General features: G+C 34.8%; 1 protein-coding gene across 9 annotated transcripts in view; it reads left to right on the top strand.

Moving 5' to 3' along the window:
• The window catches only part of Exoc6 (exocyst complex component 6), a 210,817-nt gene that overhangs the window by 57,451 nt on the left and 134,630 nt on the right, over nucleotides 1–18,736 (top strand). For all 9 annotated transcript variants that reach the window (XM_074078754.1, XM_074078757.1, XM_074078759.1 and 6 more), the window contains 4 exons: nucleotides 2,241–2,445; nucleotides 7,088–7,243; nucleotides 9,308–9,376; nucleotides 15,593–15,676. In XM_074078754.1, coding sequence (XP_073934855.1) covers nucleotides 2,241–2,445; nucleotides 7,088–7,243; nucleotides 9,308–9,376; nucleotides 15,593–15,676 — 514 coding nt within the window. The remainder of the gene's footprint in view (nucleotides 1–2,240; nucleotides 2,446–7,087; nucleotides 7,244–9,307; nucleotides 9,377–15,592; nucleotides 15,677–18,736) is intronic.

Raw genomic sequence — 18,736 nt, 5'->3', positions numbered from 1 at the left:
TTATTGAGTTAGCTGTTGCTTGATATTGATCAATTTCAAATGCCCTTTGAAAGGTTGTATGAATTATTATAAATGCAGGACATTCCATCCAAGAAGAGGAAGGGATAATTTATCTTCTGTATTCTTTTCTTATTGATTGAGTTCACCCCTGACATTAACTCCCTGCATTCCTGGGTTATGTATGTATGATACTATTAGGAAGGGTTTTTGATTTCTTTCTTTTTTTTTTTTTTAACGTAAACTTAGATATTTTATTATAAACTTTATATCAACATTTTTATATTACAAACAATACAAAACTAAAATATTTTAAATAAAATAATATTTTCAAATGTCTTGCCAATCATAATGGCCTCATATTATCCTTGGTTGATGCAAGTCCATATTTCAAATAGTCTTCTTGAAATTTCTGAAATTTGGGGGCCAACTGTTCTTTTTAATTGAAGTATATTGTGCAAAGGGGTTTCATTATAATATTTCCATAATGAATATATAATGTACTTTGATGAAATTCATCTCTGTTTCTGTCTTGATCTCCCTTCTCCTCCTTTTTAAACAATTTTAATGGGTTTCATTATCCTATTTTCATATGTGTAAAAAAAGTACTTCAGTCATATTCATGGAAGTCCCAGAATAGAAGGTGAGAGGTGAGCAACATGAAAGGAGGTACAGTTGTGCTATGAAGTCAGTTGACTGTGCCTGTGGTATATTGAAAAAAAAAAAGAAAGAAAGAAAGAAAAGAAAGAATGATAATACTTTTCATTTAGCATCCATCACTTGAGTTCAAACACATTATACATGTCACCAGGAATTTTCAGAAATTGTGCCTGTTGTAGAAAGAATGCTTTTTTATACCTAGTTCAAATTAAATCAGGAAATAGGCTGGGATCACATAGTGTGGTTTGACTACTGTGGGTCACAGTGTTCTGCATTGCTCTGAACTGTTTTACTTCATCTAAATTTTTAATATCTTAGGCATTACAAAATCATCATAATCATCTCCTCATACTGTCATCTAAGTTTCTCTCTCACTCTCTCTCTGTCTCCCTTCTTCCCTCCTTTTCCTCTTCTCCCTTCTCTTCTCCTTTCCTTTCTCAGTTTGTTTGTTTATTTATTTTTTAGACAGAGTTTCCTTATGTAGCCCAGGCAGGCCTGGAACTCAGTTTGTAGCCCAGGCTGGTTTTGAAGTCATGATTTTCCTTCCTCCACATCCCGAGTGCTGGGATTACAGGTGTGTGGCCACCATCCCTGGCCTATTTTTAATATTATCTGATACAACAAGAAGGTATAGAATACTATTTGTTCAGTTTTTAAAATTACCTGCTCTCAAATGGTTATGGTGATAAAAGTTATTATAGAAAACTGAAAAGTCTCAATTAGTTTTGGCATCTTGACCAAATTATATTCTTCATGGTTCATTTTTCTCATCTATAGAATGTTAATTGTAATGTCTGCTATAGAAGTATACCTCATAGAAGTCTAAAAGAAAAATAAATTACTTATGAAAGTATACATAAAAAATAAATTACTTATGAAAGTATACATAAGTTTCTGTAGGGCAAAGCTGTGCATTTCACATTGTGCTTTATAAATAGTAAGCGTTCAGAAAATACTTGTTGAATTAAAAAATCACTACCAGTGGTTTTCCACTTAATATTTCCAATTACCCTAAAAACCAGTGTCAAATTTTTCAAAAAAAAGTTAAATAAACTTTACATTATTTGGAATTAAATCTGTGCTGCATTTTTTTGATGTAATAGTGTGTCATTAATATTATGGTGAGAGAGATAGTATGAAATTATATATCAAATTGCTATTACAATTCAGAAATTATATATACACTAAGATACTATAATGACTATGATTATGCTCTTGATGTTACAGATTTAGATGAAGTTAAATAAGGAAGTTTATGTTAGTATAAGCCATGAATTTTTAGCCTGCAACTTGTATGTAGTGTATATTCTGTGCTTATTAAATAGAAATAAATATTAATTTTACTCATTTTGACTCTTACTGTTATTACCCCCAACTTTTATTTATTTATTTATTTATTTTGCAGTGCTAGCGATCAAACCCAGGGCCTTACCCATGGTAGGCAAGTGCTCTGCCACTGAACTCCACCCTGACCCCTATTACACCATTTTCATAGGAGTATTAGACTGACTAATGATTTGGATTCACTTGTAAAATTTAATGTGATAAGAACTTTCATAGAATTTTTTTTTAATGTCTCACAGGTATTATTCTGCCCTAAAAACTATGGAGCTATTAGAGAATGTGTACTTCCCCCGGGTTAGTCAGTACCGCTTTTGTCAGCTAATGATAGAAAATCTTCCTAAACTTCGTGAAGATATTAAGGAAATCTCCATGTCTGATCTCAAAGACTTTTTGGAAAGCATTCGAAAACATTCTGACAAAATAGGTGAAACAGCAATGAAACAGGTGAGAGTAAACTTAATGTTATTTAATAATTTAAGACATAAATATATCCAAGGTTTACTTCTTTAGCTTACATTAAATGCTTACTTTTGTTTAGTTTTACCCTTTTTAAAACAAATCTTTACTGGTTCTTGTTTTGAGTGGATTTTGTCAGTGTTTGTTGGACTCATAGCTGTTCATTTTCTAAGTAGTCAGTCTAACTTGAATTCTTTAGTTTCTCAATAGCTGAACTCTAAGCATTAGCAGTCTTGTATACTTATGTGGTGTTACATTAACTTTTGCCAGCAGCCAAATTATGCTCAGGTCCTAGATTGTTCCTTTTAAAAACAAATTTCAGTCAGGCATGGTGGCTCATGCCTGTAATCCCAGCTATGTGGGAGGTGGAGATTAAAAGGATTGATGTTTGAGGCCAGCTTGGACAAAAAGTTAGTGAGACCTCATCTCAACAAACAAGTTGAGTATAATGGTACATGTCTGTTATCCCAGCATAAATAGGAGGATCCTGGTCTGAGCTGGCCTGGGGATAAAAGCAAGACAATATCTAAAAAAAAAATAATGAAAGTAAAAAGTGCTGGGGGTGTGGCTCAAGTGGTAGAGCACCTGTTGGAAGTACTAGGCTCTGAGATCAACCCCAGTACAGATAAAAAAAAAATTTTAAAACTAAGTTTGAATTAAAAACTCCTATAGTTCAATAATAAAAAGACAAACAATGGGAAAGTGTTCAACAGTTAGGAAGTTAATATACCTACCTTTTGAGTTGACAGCTCCACTCCTAGTTATTTATCAGTGAGAAATGAAAACATGACATCATGATGTTCACAGTGGCTTTTGTTCCCAATTGACTGTCAAAAGAGGAATGGATACACTAATTGTGGCATATTCATACAGCAGAATAGTACTTAGCTATAAAAAGGACTAAATTACTGATAACGCAGCAATGCATATGAATCTCACAGATACTTTTTTTTTTTCCCCCACTACTGGGGTTTTGAACTTAGGGCCTTACTCTTGGTAGAGAGGTGCTCTAACAATTGAGCCATACTGCAAGCCCCTTTTGGTTTTAGTTGTTTTTCAGAGGTCTCATATTTTTTGCTTAGGATCAGCCTCAGACTATGTTCCTCCTATCTAAGCCTCCCACATGGCTAGGATTACAGATGTGAACCATCATGTCCAACCAGTTTGTCAGGATGGGTGTCCACTAACTTTTTGTCAGAGCTGCCCTCAAACTGCATTTCCCTGATCTCCACCTTCCAACTAGCTGGGCTTATTAAGTGTGTGCCACCATGCCTGGCTGAATCTCACAGATATATTTAGTCACAGAAGTCAAACATAAAAGGTATAAACTAAACCAGGTAGTTCTAAACTAGGCAAAACATTAAAAGAAGAAGGAAAAAAAAAAACAGAATGTAGGTGACCATAAACTTACTTAGATGGGAAAATTTCTGGAAAAGGAAGTGAGGGGAGATGGAAATGTTTTATAAAAGTGTATTTGGGATAATTGCACCCCAATGATCTGTATATTTCAATTTATATGAATTTTATTGTGAAGAGGACTGTAAAAAAAAAAAGGTGGGGGGAGTATGTTTGTAATGAGCGTGTAAATGTATACATGAACCTAGTAGAAACATGAGCCCCTGACTTCAGTCCCCAGTACTGCAAAAGAATAAAAAAATGGGTAGACAAAGCAGAATGTAAAAATATTTAGTTGTTGAAGGTAATGATGGATGCATGGGGGTTCATTATTCTAATCTGTTTACCTTGAAATTTCCTAAGATAAAGTTTTAATTTTTTTAATTAACTTATTTGTTTTGTAGTAGTGGGGGTTGAACCCAGGGCCTCACACATGCTAGAAAGCATTCTATCACTTTAACTACACCCCTGGCCCAAAAACTCAAATTTTTGAAGTTCAAGTAAAATTCCCAGGCGTTAGCTGTTAAACCTCTAATACTTACTTTGTATAAATAAAATCATGTTCGACATGGTATCTAATGCCTAGCTTTCCCCTAGTGCTGTATGAAGTGTTATACACTACTTTAGAGTAGCTTATTTTACTTTTCTAGTTAAAGAAATTTTTTTGTAACAGATCATTGTCAAGTCAGAGGACATTAAAATTCAGTATATGAGCAGAGCTCCCTATTTTAACCTTTAAAGAATTATGTACAAATCAGATAATCTGTATTATACTTCTGATTGTTTCAGCATTGCACAGTTGTATATTGTTTACTATTTTTTTATTGAGTTCACATAACAAAATTAATTTAATTTAATTTTTTTTGAGATAGGGTTTCACTATATAGCACAAGCTGGTCTTGAACTCATGATCCGCCTACCTCAGGATCCCAAGTGATGGGATTACAGGTGGTACCCCTACACCTGACTTCAAAATTAACTATTTTAAAATAAACAGTCCATCTATGATTAGTCGAAATGTGCAACCATCGTTTCTATCTAGCTTCAAAACATTTTCATTACCCTCAAAGGAAGCCCCATACCCATGTAGAAGCTGCTTCTCATTTCTTCCTGCTCTCAGCCTCTGGCAGTCAGCAATTTGTGTTATGTCTTTAGATATTTGCCTTTTCTGTGTATTACATGTAAATGGAACCATAAAATATGTGACCTTTTGCTCTCCATGTTAATTTGTTGTGTTTAATAGTTTGTTTACTTTGAAGATGTATTGATTTTGAAAATTGTTTTCCAGGATTAATTTACTTTAATAAAATTAGAACTATCTACAATAATATAGGATTTGTGTTGTACAATAATGTTTTTTGAATTTGCTTCAGTTGTTTTCAGCTTTAGTTAACTATTGCTTGTCTGCAGGTAGGCTATAAAAGATTAAATTTTCAAATAATTATTATTATGGAGTTTGAATTTAGGATCTCATAGTTGCTAAACAAATGTTCTACTACTTGAGCTTTTTGTGTTTTTTGAGATAGAGTCTCATATGTTTTTGCCTGGGCCTGCTTCGGACCATGATCCTCTTACCTTTGTGTCCTTAGTAGCTGGGATTACAATTATGTGTCACCATGCCTGGGGTTTTGAAACAGAGACTTGCTGACTTTTTTGCCTTGGCTGGCCTGAAGCTGTGATCATCCTGTCGCCAACTCCAGAGTAGCGCTATTTATTTGTTTATTTATTTATTTGGTGGTATTTGGGTTTGAACTCAGGGCTTTGCACTTGCTAGGTAGGTGCTCCACTTGAGTCACTCCTCTAGCACTTTTTTTTTTTTTTTTTAACTTTAGTTATTTTTCAGATAGGGTCTTGTGTTTTTGCCTAGATCAGCCTAGATGCCTAGATCTCAGTACTCCTATTCATGTCTGGCATAACTGAGATGACAGGTGCACACCACCATGCATGGTTTGTTTGTTTGGTTTTTTTTTTTTTGGTTGAGATGGGGGCGGGTCCTGCTAAATTTTTGTCCATGCTGGCCTTGTACTGTGACCCTCTTAATCTCTGCTTCCCAATTAGCCGGGATTATAGGTGTAAGCCATCTCTCCCAGTTTCGAGTTATTTTTAGAAGTATCTTTTGTTCAGCTTAGTGTTAAAAACTTGATTGATTTAAAAAAAACCCAAAAACCTTTATTTGCTGCAGATGAACAAAAACTACAAAAAAAAAAAATTTAAGCCAAAAATGGGATTAAGGTTATTTCTGGGTGACAGTGTAGAAGCAGAAACAATAGAATTGTAGGACAGTGGGTTAGAGTTCCAGCCTCAGATTAGTAGCCTGGAAAAAGTAGAGACTACGAAGTAAGAGAATGAGATTCAAAACCACAGTTCTAGCAGTGCTGAATCTAGAAAACAGGAGTATCCCAGGAACTTTTTAAAAAAATTATTATTGCTGTGCTGGGGGTACATTATTGCATTTACAGAAGTTCTTACAATATATCAAATACATTTGAATGCACCCCCTCCACCATTCTCCTTTATCCTCCCTCCCCTCATTCAAAGTTTTTTTTTTTTTTTTTTTTTTGGTGGTACTGGGGTTTGAACTCAGGATCTTGACCTTGATAGACAAGTGCTCTACTATGTCAGCCTCCCAGGAACTTTTATAGGTTAGGAAAGCCTCATGTTTAAAGGGAAATTTGCAACCTTAAATTTACAAATTAGCAAAGGAAGGATGAAATCAATGAATTAAGTAATCATTTCAAGAAGTTAAAGAAACAGAAAATTAAACTAAAAAAAAAAAAGAAGGAAATAATCAAAATAAGAGCAGACATCAACATAATAGAAGAGAAAAAACAATAGGGATATGAACGAGGCCAAAAGTTGGTTCTTAATGTTTTAAAATAAAATTGATAACCCCCTGTGAGACTATTTGAAAAGGAAGAGAGAAGGCACAAATCATGAATAAAAAGGAGTATATTGCTACAGATCCTACATCTACATTAAGAAGATAAGAAAATACTATGAACAAAATTTTTTAGACCCACATATATGGCGGCATATATCTGTAATCTCAGCACTCAGGAGCTGTGGCAGGAGAAGCTCGAATTTGAGGCCAGCCTAAGCTACATAGTAAGTTTCAAGCCAGCTTGAAATACATAGCAAGACATTGTCTCAAAAAAACCAAACCAAAACAAAATTGCACCAACTTTGACTATAATAAATATTAAAATAATCTAAAGTTTTCTCTTTCCCAAAATAGGCACAACAGCAGAAGATCTTCAGTGTTGCTCTGCAGAAGCAAAATAATGTGAAATTTGGGAAGAATATGTATATAAATCATGATAGAATTCCAGAAGAAAAGAATGAAATTGTATTAAAATATGTACTTGAGGAAGAGGATGAGAATGAAGAGGAGGTAATGGGGTTTTTCCTTTCTTTCTTACTGGATACATTTTTAATTTTGGGTTATAAAGTACATCTCTGTCACTCTTAGTCTTCCCCTTTGCAAACTGGATTTATGGCAATCATATTGTAATGGACAATGGAATCATTTGAACACTAAACTACATAACTGACAGACAAATTGGATACATTGCAGATTATATTTGTAAACCATAGATAGTTGAAGCTAGTCATTTCCCCATAATTACCACTGAAATGTAAATCTATTGCTTTTATAGTAATTACTCATATTTGAATTATCTATGGCAAATTTTTTATTTCACAATGTCTTGATCCTGCCATTTGGCCTAATTCTGGATAGCCTACCAATTTTTTTTCTGTTGATGCTGAGATACTGCAAAATAATTCTATTATGATTATGGCTAAATTTTTTAATTCTTAAAAATAATCCTAAAAGGTCTAGAAACCTTAAAATTACTTTGTTATCTTTTATATCCAAATTCATTCTTTCATCCTATTACTTTTTAAAATTCCACAAAGTTTTCTATTGAGTCTACCATTTTTCTCCTCCTCCTTCTTTTGATTGTTTTTTGTTTGTTTGTTCTGAGACAGTATCTTGCTGTGTAGCTCAGACTGGCCTCGAACTCTCATTCCTCCTGCCTCCGTCTCCCAAGTGCTGGGGTTACAGATGTGTGACACCACTTAAGTAACACCTGGCTGTCTTCTTGGAATTCCTTTCAAATTTAGTATCATAGGGAGCCTACTTATTCCTGATTACTTGTAAGTTTTGCCTTGTCAATGAGGTTTGAAATTCTTTTTCTAATGACCTAATTGGGCATAGTAAGAACTTTTAATTAAGCTATGTGAATGTGTGTTCATGGCCTCCTCTGTGAGTGGTACAACAACTGAATGTTCACTGTGTACATTTTTGCTGTATGTCAGAGGATGTGACTATACACACATGTATGTGAAATGTTTAGATGTATGTATGCATATTTATATATGTGATTTTATATATAATATATATGTATACACAAATACACACACATATGAAATGAATGTATATTATTGTCCTGAATATAAGCAATATAATTCAGCCTTAGACAGCTGAATGTCTTCCTAATATGGATAGTGTGTCTTGAAATTAAGTATTTTTAAAATCTACACTTTTGTTCTTAATATTCAGAGGATTTCTACATTCTTGATGTTTAGAATGGTAAAAATAAACCATCCTTACCTCAGTTTCCCTCTCTGTTCTATTTTGCATGTCTTTAATTGTTGGGAATTTAACCATCAAGCCTTAACCCTAAATCCATGCTCTTAGAGTAAGTTGGTTGTTTTCCAGTTCTTTTGGTTTTCTTTTACAAGTAGTACATTTTGTTTCCATATTTTTCCTAATAAATAACAGCATAAGAACAATAATTTAAATCCATTCTGAGGATTCCTAAGAGTAGAAATGTGTTCCCTTCAGAAAGGTTAATGAATTTCTCAAGTTTGAAGAACTTCAAACTATATTTAATCAATTCTAAGCTTCATTTTTTTCACATTATAATATAATGGGAATAATTTTCACACTCTGTATTCCATAAGTCAGTATACATCTTAAAATTTATGATGTCGTAGTTTCAAGTGGCTGTTTTTTTTTTCTTTTTTAATGGTCTATAAAGTAATAGTGATGCTGTCTTTCATTTGAAGCAATAATGGTAAATCATTTGACTTAGCTGTTTAAGAGGAGAAGCTTTGTCTATAGCTAAGTCATAAATCCATGCATCATTTTTAACAAAGTAAAAATGAAGTATCTACTTAACCATAACAATTTTCTGGTAATTTCCCAAGTATATGAAGATATACTTTATAATCTAAAATAGTCAGCAGTGATAATAAATATATAAAGAATAAACTACTGAAAATACACAGATGAAATAAAATGGGTATTGTGTTTATATTGTACACTTTCTATGGGAGAATTACATAAATGTTATACAAAATTCATGAATCTCTTCTATCTTTAACTTTATATTATTCGACAGCAGATTGATATTTTGACTGCTTTTTTTTTAATGCCTTTTTTTTTTAGGTCTTAACTGTTCAGGATCTTGTTGATTTTTCCCCTGTTTACCGATGTTTGCACATTTATTCTGTTTTGGTAAGTATATTTTGATGATTTTGACCTTGTGTAGTCCTAGGCTAATGTGTACACTTATGGCTAAGTTTTTTTTCTGAAAAAAAAAAGGTTTAAAAAGTAAAATAAAAGAATTTAAGAATAGGTTATACCACATACCTAGGTGTATAGTAGGCTGTATAATCTAGATTTATGTAAGTACACCCTGTGATGTTCATAACAAATTTATTGTCTTTTTCAGAATATATCCCTATTATTAAGTGATTCATGACTGTATTTATATTTCTCCATTGTCTTTGTGCTAATATTGTATCACAGTTACTTGCAGATATTTCATTTCTACATCTTTACTTCATACTGTATCATTCTTGTTTTGATTAACTTGTCAGTTATCTTTTTTAAAATAATTGCTTTATTAAGATATAATTCAGGGAGGATGGAAGATGGCAGATTAGGGACACTCAGAACTTCCTGCATCTCAGTAAATCTTAAACAAAACATTTGATGTGCAGATAACCACATAGAAACAAGGAGTATGAAAAAGCAAGGCAGTATGACTCTTTAGTAACCAAATCCATAGATACTGAAATGCTTGAAGTGCTGGACAAAAATTTAAAAGTCTAGTTTTAGAAATGATCTTAAAGAGGATTCAAATAAATAGATGAATGAAGCAAGTGAGTCAGCTCAAGACCCAGATGAGAATGTCAGTAAAATGGATTAAAAGTTCAGCAAGAAAATTGAAATTCTTTAAAAAACTGGAAATGTTGGAAATGAAAAATGTCAATAAATCAAGTAGAAAACACAGTAGAAAGTATCACCAGTAGTCTAGCTCAAGCAGAAGAAAGTATCAGAGAAAGAGTATCAGAGATTGAAGACAAGGTTGTGGAAATACTATATTCAGACAGTAAGAATAAAAAAAAAAAGCAAGAATGATCACAACTTTCAAGAACTCTGACATGTGATTAAGAGACTATACCTAAGAGTCTACTGAGTAGAAGAACCTGAGGTATAATCTAAAGGCATAGAAAACCTGTTCACTGAAATTACAGCAGAAAAAATGTCCAAATCTTTAGAACCTCACATAGACATTACCAGAAAAATACGTCTCCACATTATGTTGTAGTTAAAATGTCAGGAGTACAGAACAAAAAAAAAAATACTGAAAGATACAAGAGAAAAATGTCAACCTACTTATAAAGGCAAACTCATCAGAATTACATCAGACCTCTCTGTAGAAACTCTGAAAGCCAGGAAAGCATGAAATGATGTATTCCAAGCCCTGAGAGTAAATAATTACTGAACAAGATTACTTTGTCCAGCAAAGTTACCCTTTTACAAATCACTGGGACATGAGAAACTTCCAATATAAGCATGAACTATAGCCATTCATAACCACTGAGCCAGCATTGCAGAAGACACCTGAAGGAATTGAATACACAGATGAGGAAGAAAGACAGTCACAAAAGCTCAGAAAAGAATAAATTTCATGAGAGGAATAGGTGAAAAAATGAGGATTAGAAAAGAATCAAGCATGTTAAACTCAGAAAACTAGCAAATTCCTAAGATGAATAAGGGAGAGAGAAAAAAATATATAGTACTTAAACCAACCAGGAAAAAAACCAAAGCAAACAAAACAAAAAACCCCAAAATTTTAAAAGTCAGCAAATACCTCCCACTAATAACCATAAATGTAAATGTTCTTAATTGTAAAATTATATGTAGACAGTTCTAACAGACTTAGAATAAAGTTAAGGAGATAGATCTCTGCTGTGCATTATGTTAGCCACTAGCTATGTGTGGCCATTTAAATTTAAATTAATTAAAAGTAAGCAAATAAAGTATCTCAGTCCTATTAGCCACATTTCAAATGTTCAACTGCCACATGTTACTAGTGGTTACCATATTAGACAGCAAACATAGAAACTCCATCATCATAAAACGTTCCGCTGGATAAAACTGAGTTAGACTAATAATCAGGAAGTTACAGCCCCATATAAGTGCTTTGATAGGTTGTTGTAGTATAATAGAAAATAGCATGCCTTTGGAATTAGACAAAGCTTTCCAAAGGAAGTGACATCTATGGGAAGTCCAGAAGGATGAGTAACAAATCATAAGTAGATAGGGAACTGGAAAGCATGCTTTAGAAATAGCCTACACAAAAGGCTGGAATGAAAACAGAATAGTGTATTGGATATACTGGGAGACAGGGTATAGCAAGAGGTGGAAGAAGAAGCCAGTTCACATAGGGCAATGGTTCAGAAATTTAGGCTTGACAGTTAATTTATTTAGTTTCCTTCACTGACAGCCATATTTTCATTTGGTCAGTCAAAAATCTACAAAGCTTAAGTGATGAACTGGGCAAATGTCAAATTGTTGGGCCTTAACTTTATTTTTCTCAGTGATCATGATAGCAAGTACATTTACTAAGTTTGAGCTATAATGCCTTTTCTTTACATTCAATCTGAAATGCCATTCAGCATTTATATTCCAGTTAGGAAATTTAAAATGACTGTTTGATGGTAAAGAACTTGTACACCATAAACAGCTTCAGCAAGGTGGCAGGATACAAAATCAACTTACAAAAATCATTAGCTTTTCTATACACCAACAACAAACAAATTGAGAAAGAATATATGGAAACAGTTCCATTTACAACAGTCTCAAAAAAAAAAATCAAATACCTAGGAGTAAACTTATCAAAGGATGTGAATGACTTCTACAAGGAGAACTACAAACCCCCGAAGAAAGAGATCAAGGAAGACTGCAGAAGGTGGCGAGATCTCCTGTGCTCATGGATTGGTAGAATCAACATAGTAAAAATGGGTATACTACCAAAAACAATCTAATGTTTGATGCAATTCCCATCAAAATCCCAATGACATTTATCACAGAGATAGAAAAATCTACCCTAAAATTCATTTGGAAACACAAGAGACCACGAATAGCCAAGGCAATACTCAGCAAAAAGAGCAATGCTGGAGGTGTCACAATACTCGACTTCAAACTATATTACAAAGCAATAGCAATAAAAACAGCATAGTACTGGCACAAAAACAGACATGAAGACCAGTGGAATAGAATAGAGGATCCGGATATGAATCCATACAGCTATGCCCACCTTATTTTTGACAAAGGTGCCAAAAACATACGATGGAGAAAAGACAACCTCTTCAGCAAATGTTGCTGGGAAAAGTGGTTATCTGCCTGCAGAAAACTGAAACTAGATCCATGTTTATCACTCTGTACTAGTATCAACTCAAAATGGATCAAGGACCTTAATATCAGATCCAAAACTCTGAAGTTAGAACAGGAAAGAGTAGGGAATACTCTGGAATCAATAGGTATAGGCAAGGACTTCTTCAATAGAACCCCAGCAGCTCAGCAACTAAGAGAAAGAATGGACAAATGGTACTTCATAAAATAAAAAAACTTCTGCACAGCAAAAGAAATGGTCTCTAAACTGAAGAGACCACCCACAGAGTGGGAGAAAATATTTACCAGCTGTACATCAGACAAAAGACTGATAACCAGAATATATAGGGAGTTCAAAAAACTAAACTCCCCCAAAATTAATGAACCAATAAAGAAATGGGTAGGTACATGAAAGCAATAGTAGGAATCTTTCTGTATAGCTATCCTTAACCAGCAAAAATGCTTTGTTTTTCTTATTATGCATATGTCCTTTCTTCAACAAAATCAGTGATAAGGGCCGAATGGGGCCTGCCTGAAACTGAGGAGGGGAGGAGGGAAAGGGTGGGGGAGGGGAGCAGGGTAGAGAAATGACCCAATGTATGCACATGTGAATTAATAAACAAGAAAAAAAATTAAAAAAAAAAAGAAATGGGCAACTGAACTAAACAGAACCTTTTCAAAAGAAGAAATTCAGGTGGCCAAAAAACACATGAAAAAATGCCCACCATCTCTGGTCATAAAGGATATACAAATCAAAACCACACTAAGATTCCACCTCACTCCTGTTAGAATAGCTATCATCAAAAATGCCACCAACAACAGGTGTTGGTGAGGATGTGGGGAAAAAGGAACCCTCATACACTGCTGGTGGGAATGCAAGCTAGTGCAACCACTCTGGAAAACAGTATGGAGGCTTCTTAAAAAACTAAACATAGATCTGCCATATGATCCAGAAATTCCACTCCTGGGGATATACCCAAAGGAATTTGACACAGGTTACTCCAGAGGCACTTGCACACCCATGTTTATTGCGGCACTATTCACAATAGCCAACTTATGGAAACAGCCAAGATGCCCCACCACTGACGAATGGATCAAGAAAATGTGGTATTTATACACAATGGAATTTTATGCAGCCATGAAGAAGAACAAAATGTTATCATTCTCAGGTAAATGGATGGAATTGGAGAACATCATTCTGAGTGAGGTTAGCCTGGTCCAAAAGACCAAAAATCGTATGTTCTCCCTCATATGTGGACATTACATCAAGGGCAAACACAACAAGGGGATTGGACTTTGATCACATGATAAAGCGAGAGCACACAAGGGAGGTATGAGGATCGTTAAGACACCCAAAAAACTAGATAGCATTTGTTGCCCTCAATGCAGAGAAACTAAAGCAGATACTTTAAAGCAACTGAGGCCAATAGGAGAAGGGGACCAGGAACTAGAGAAAAGGTTAGTTCAAGAAGAATTAATTTAGAAGGTAACACACATGCACAGGAAATCAATGGGAGTCAACTCCCTGTATAGCTATCCTTATCTCAACTAGCAAAAACCCTTGTTCCTTCCTATTATTGCTTATACTCTCTCTTCAACAAAATTAGAGATAAGGGCAGAATAGTTTCTGCTGGGTAGTGAGAGGTAAGGGTGGGGAAGGGAGGGAGTGGGTGGTAGGGGTGGGGGAAAGGGGGGGAGAAATGGCCCAAACATTGTACGCACATATGAATAAAATAACAATTAAAAAATAAATAAATAAATACATAAAGATCAACTAGCACTTGTGGCATATTTCCCTGTCTGAGAAGTTCTTTCTACTGAATAAAATAAAAATTAAAAGAAAAAAAATTCTTTCTACTACACTATTTTTTATTTATTATCGAGTAACACTCTTATTTATTTACTTACTTACATTGGTGGTACTGGGGTTTGAACTCAGGGCCTCACATTTTCTAGGCAAGGGCTCTACAGATTGAGCTACTCTGCCAGCCCTGTTTTGTGCTGGGTATTTTAGAGGTAGGGTCTAATGAACCATTTGCCCGGTCTCGCTTTGAACCATGATCCTCTTGACCTCTGCCTTCTGAGTAGTTGGGCATGAGACACTGATGCCTAGTTAGTTTTATTTTTCTGAATTCATAAAAAATAAATCATGGGCTGGCAGAGTGGCTCAAGTAGTAGAGCACCTTCCTAGCAAGCATGAAGTGTTTATACACAATGGAGTTTTACTCAACCATGAAGAAGAATGAAATCTTATCATTTGCAAGTAAATGGATGAAACTGGAGAACATCATTCTGAGCTAGGTTAGCCAGGCTCAGAAGGCCAAAAATTGTATGTTCTCCCTCCTATGCAGACTTTAGATCTAGGGCAAATACAGCAATGTTGTTGGACTTGGGTCACACACTAAGGGGAGAGCACATACAGGAGGTACGCGGATAGGTAGGAAACCCGGCCAAAAATTGTATGTTCTCCCTCCTATGCAGACTTTAGATCTAGGGCAAATACAGCAATGTTGTTGGACTTGGGTCACACACTAAGGGGAGAGCACATACAGGAGGTACGCGGATAGGTAGGAAACCCAAAACATGAAAGTGTTTGATGTCCCCACTGCAGAGGAGGTAATACAGTAACCTTAAAGTTGCAGAGGTCAATATGGGAAGGTGACCAGGAAGTAGTGAAGAGGTCAGGTAGAGATGAATCATGTAATACACTTGTGCATGGAAGCAATGCTAGAAATCTCTCTATAGCTATCCTTATCTCAACTAGCAAAACTGCTATGTCTTTCTTATTATTGCTTATTCTTCTCTTCAACAAAATTGGAGAAAAGGGCAGAACAAGTTCTGCTTGGAAGTGAGGAGGGTGTGAGGGGGAGAGGAGGGAGCGGGAGGGGGTTGGGGGGGGGGAGAAATGACCCAAACAATGTATGCACATACGAATAAATGAATAAAGAAAAAAAAGAATAAGAAAAAAAAAGAGCTCTATATGTATGTGTGTGTGTGTGTATTGTGTGCTCATGCACACATTTTTTTATTATTCTGGCTTTATTTTAGGGTGATGAAGAAACATTTGAAAATTATTACAGAAAACAAAGAAAAAAACAAGCAAGACTAGTATTGCAACCTCAGTCAAATATGGTACGTATGTGAAAATTTTGAATTAGTTATGTTGTTTCTTTTTATTCTTGTACCTTGGTTTAATTTCTTCAAAGCATGCATTCATTTGGCTACAAATATTTAGTGAACACCTACCATTTCTAATAGTTGGTTTAGGTGCCATGGGTACAACAGTAAGCAAAACTGATTAAGTCCCTTCTCTTGTGAGCTTACATTCTTTTAGGAAAATAGACAGTAAATTTTAGAAAGATAAATATATAAAATGTTAAGAATGATGATTAGTTTTTAACAGTATAGTAAAGTATGTACCTTGATTAATGGTTACATCTGGAAAAAAAAAAAACAAAACTAAAGATGTTAGACTTTTTTCCTTACGATTTTAGATTTTTGAAACGTACTGAAGATCTGGCAGAAAAGTATAATCAGGACAAAAACTAAGTAAATAAACTTTCCTAGATGTTTATTGTGGTGACAGTTATGTGACTAGATGTGTTTATTTTGACTCATAGAAACTGCACATGAAAAAGTGAATTTTTTTGAATGCAATTTATACCTCAGTACAGCTGGCTATAAAACAAATGAGCAAAACAGGAAAATCTAAATGAAGGCAGAAACCCATATAGGTATAATGAGGCTCTGAATGTAACTTTTATCTTAGGAGCATCTATTGAGAGAGAAAGCACAAGTTTTGAGGACTTGGAGTCCAGAGGGGTTAACCTAGAGTCCACTTAAAGTAGATAGATGTTCAGTAAGAGAGCCTCTCCCTTACAAAGATGAAGCTCCAAAGAATTTAAAGCCTCATTATTAGGATGGCCTAGATAAACCATTTAAAAACCGTTCAATTCTCTCTCACAAGTACTGTACCGAAAGTTAGCTACCTCTAATCTTGGTACTGAGTGAACAGAGAAAAAAGGTCTCTCTGAGAATTCATAACAAGCAGTTTGTTACATGTGTTGCAACCCAAATTCATTGTGCTTAGTCAAAGTATATCAAACTGGAAATTTAGCTTAAAGTGAGTCCATGCTGATTGTGTCTTCAAGTGCTTGGCAAAAGCAAAGCAAATAGTGATCTCTGCACCTTCATCCCAGAGTTAAAGAGTATTCATAAAGTTTCAAGGAAATTAGCAAATTATAGTCAAAAGTAATATTGAAATATTAATAACAGAAATAGGTCCTAAACAACTTTATAGTTCAGTCATTTATGAAATAGTGATAACACTATTTAATATATTTAAAGAAATAAAAGGCAAGATTGCTAATATAATGAGGAACAGAAACTACAAAAAATGACCGAACAAGATGTGAAGAAAAATCAGGTATAGTATCTAGAAATTACAAATTGATCGAGGACTGGGAAAGTAGCTCAGTGGTAGAGCACATAAGTAGAATGTAGAAGGCCTGGGTGCAATGCCCAGCACACACACACACACACACACACACACACACACACACACACACACAATGCGTATAATTATATATCCGAAACTGAATAGGTTTAACAGTTGATGGATTTTCTTTGTTGATAAGAAGATATTATCTAGAATTCATCATCAAGATACAAAATTTAAAAAATAACAGAAGAGAAGACATACCATGAGGTCTAACATGTCTAGTTGGAGTTTCAGAAAGAGAACAGAGCAAATGGAACAGAAGAATATGATAGTATATGGCTGAAAAGAAACAGTTAAGCTCAAGGAATCCCAAATAGGTTAAATGGAAAGAAACACTCTCAGAAGCCCTATAATGAAATTGCAGAACACTAGTGATAAAGAGAAAATAGAAGACATGAAAAACATTTTTAGGTATTTTGATCTAATTGACATTTATTGAATATTCTGCCCAAATAGAATGCATATCCTTTTAGGTACACGTAGAAGATTCACCAAGACAGTTCATATTCTGGACCATAAAGTAGGTATCAATGAACATAAAGCTCTTAAAGTCATAAAAATCCTGTGCTCTGACCAGAAGATATGAAATGATCCATATGTTAAAAAAATGAATATTGACTCTTAGTTCATTCAGTAATTCAAGAAATAGATTATGAACCTAAATGTATGAGTTAAAATTATAACTTGGAAAAAGAAAATAACAAAGGGTAAAATATTTGTGACCTTGGTTTAGGCAGTATTTCCTTAGGTGACATACATAAAGCATGAACATAAGAGAAAAAAACTGAGTAATTGAATAGTGAAATGAAAAACTTCCACTCTTTATTTTTTTTGTGGTACTATGGTTTGCATACAGGGCTTTGTGCTTGCAGGGCAGATGCTCTACCACTTGAGCCACGCCTCTAGCCCAAAAAGAAAGGCTTACCTGACTGAGAGTCAGACTACCAGAAAGTGTCAACACTTCTACTCTTTAAAAAGTGTGTCAAGAAAATGAAAAGGGACTGGGTGCAGTGAAGTGTATCTCTCATCTCAAGCTATGTGGGAGGCTGAGATTGGGAGAATTGTGGTTCCAGGCCTTCTCAGGCAAAAAAGTTTGTAAGACCCCATCTCAGTGGAGAAAAGCTGGAAGTGGTGGTGCATGCCTATCATCCCAGCAAGCCTAAAATGGGAGGATTATGGTCCAGGCTGGCCTGGGCAAAAAGTGAGACCCTATCTCCAAACTGACAAGAGCAAAAAGGGCTGGAGGCATTTTTGAAATGGTAGAGTGCCTGCCTAGCAAGTACAAAGCCCTGACTTCAAACCTAGTACCACCATAAAAAAGGTAAGAAAAAAATAAATGAAAAGGTAAGAACACACTTGGAGAAAATATTTCTTTTCTTTTTTTTTTTATTTTATTATTCATATGTGCATACAAGGCTTGGGTCATTTCTCCCCCCTGCCCCCACCCCCTCCCTTACCACCCACTCTGCCCCCTCCCTCTCCCCCCCACCCTGTCAATACCCAGCAGAAACTATTTTGCCCTTATCTCTAATTTTGTTGAAGAGAGAGTATAAGCAATAATAGGAAGGAACAAGTGTTCCTGGCTGAGATAAGGATAGCTATACAGGGAGTTGACTCACATTAATTTCCTGTGCGTGTGTTACCTTGTAGGTTAATTCTTTTTGATCTAACCTTTTCTCTAGTTCCTGGTC

This window comes from Castor canadensis, chromosome 7, assembly GCF_047511655.1.
Source record: "Castor canadensis chromosome 7, mCasCan1.hap1v2, whole genome shotgun sequence".
In the NCBI taxonomy this organism is placed as follows: domain Eukaryota; kingdom Metazoa; phylum Chordata; class Mammalia; order Rodentia; family Castoridae; genus Castor; species Castor canadensis.
The sequence above is the reverse complement of the archived record's forward strand: the minus strand, read 5'-3'. Positions and strand labels throughout refer to the sequence as shown.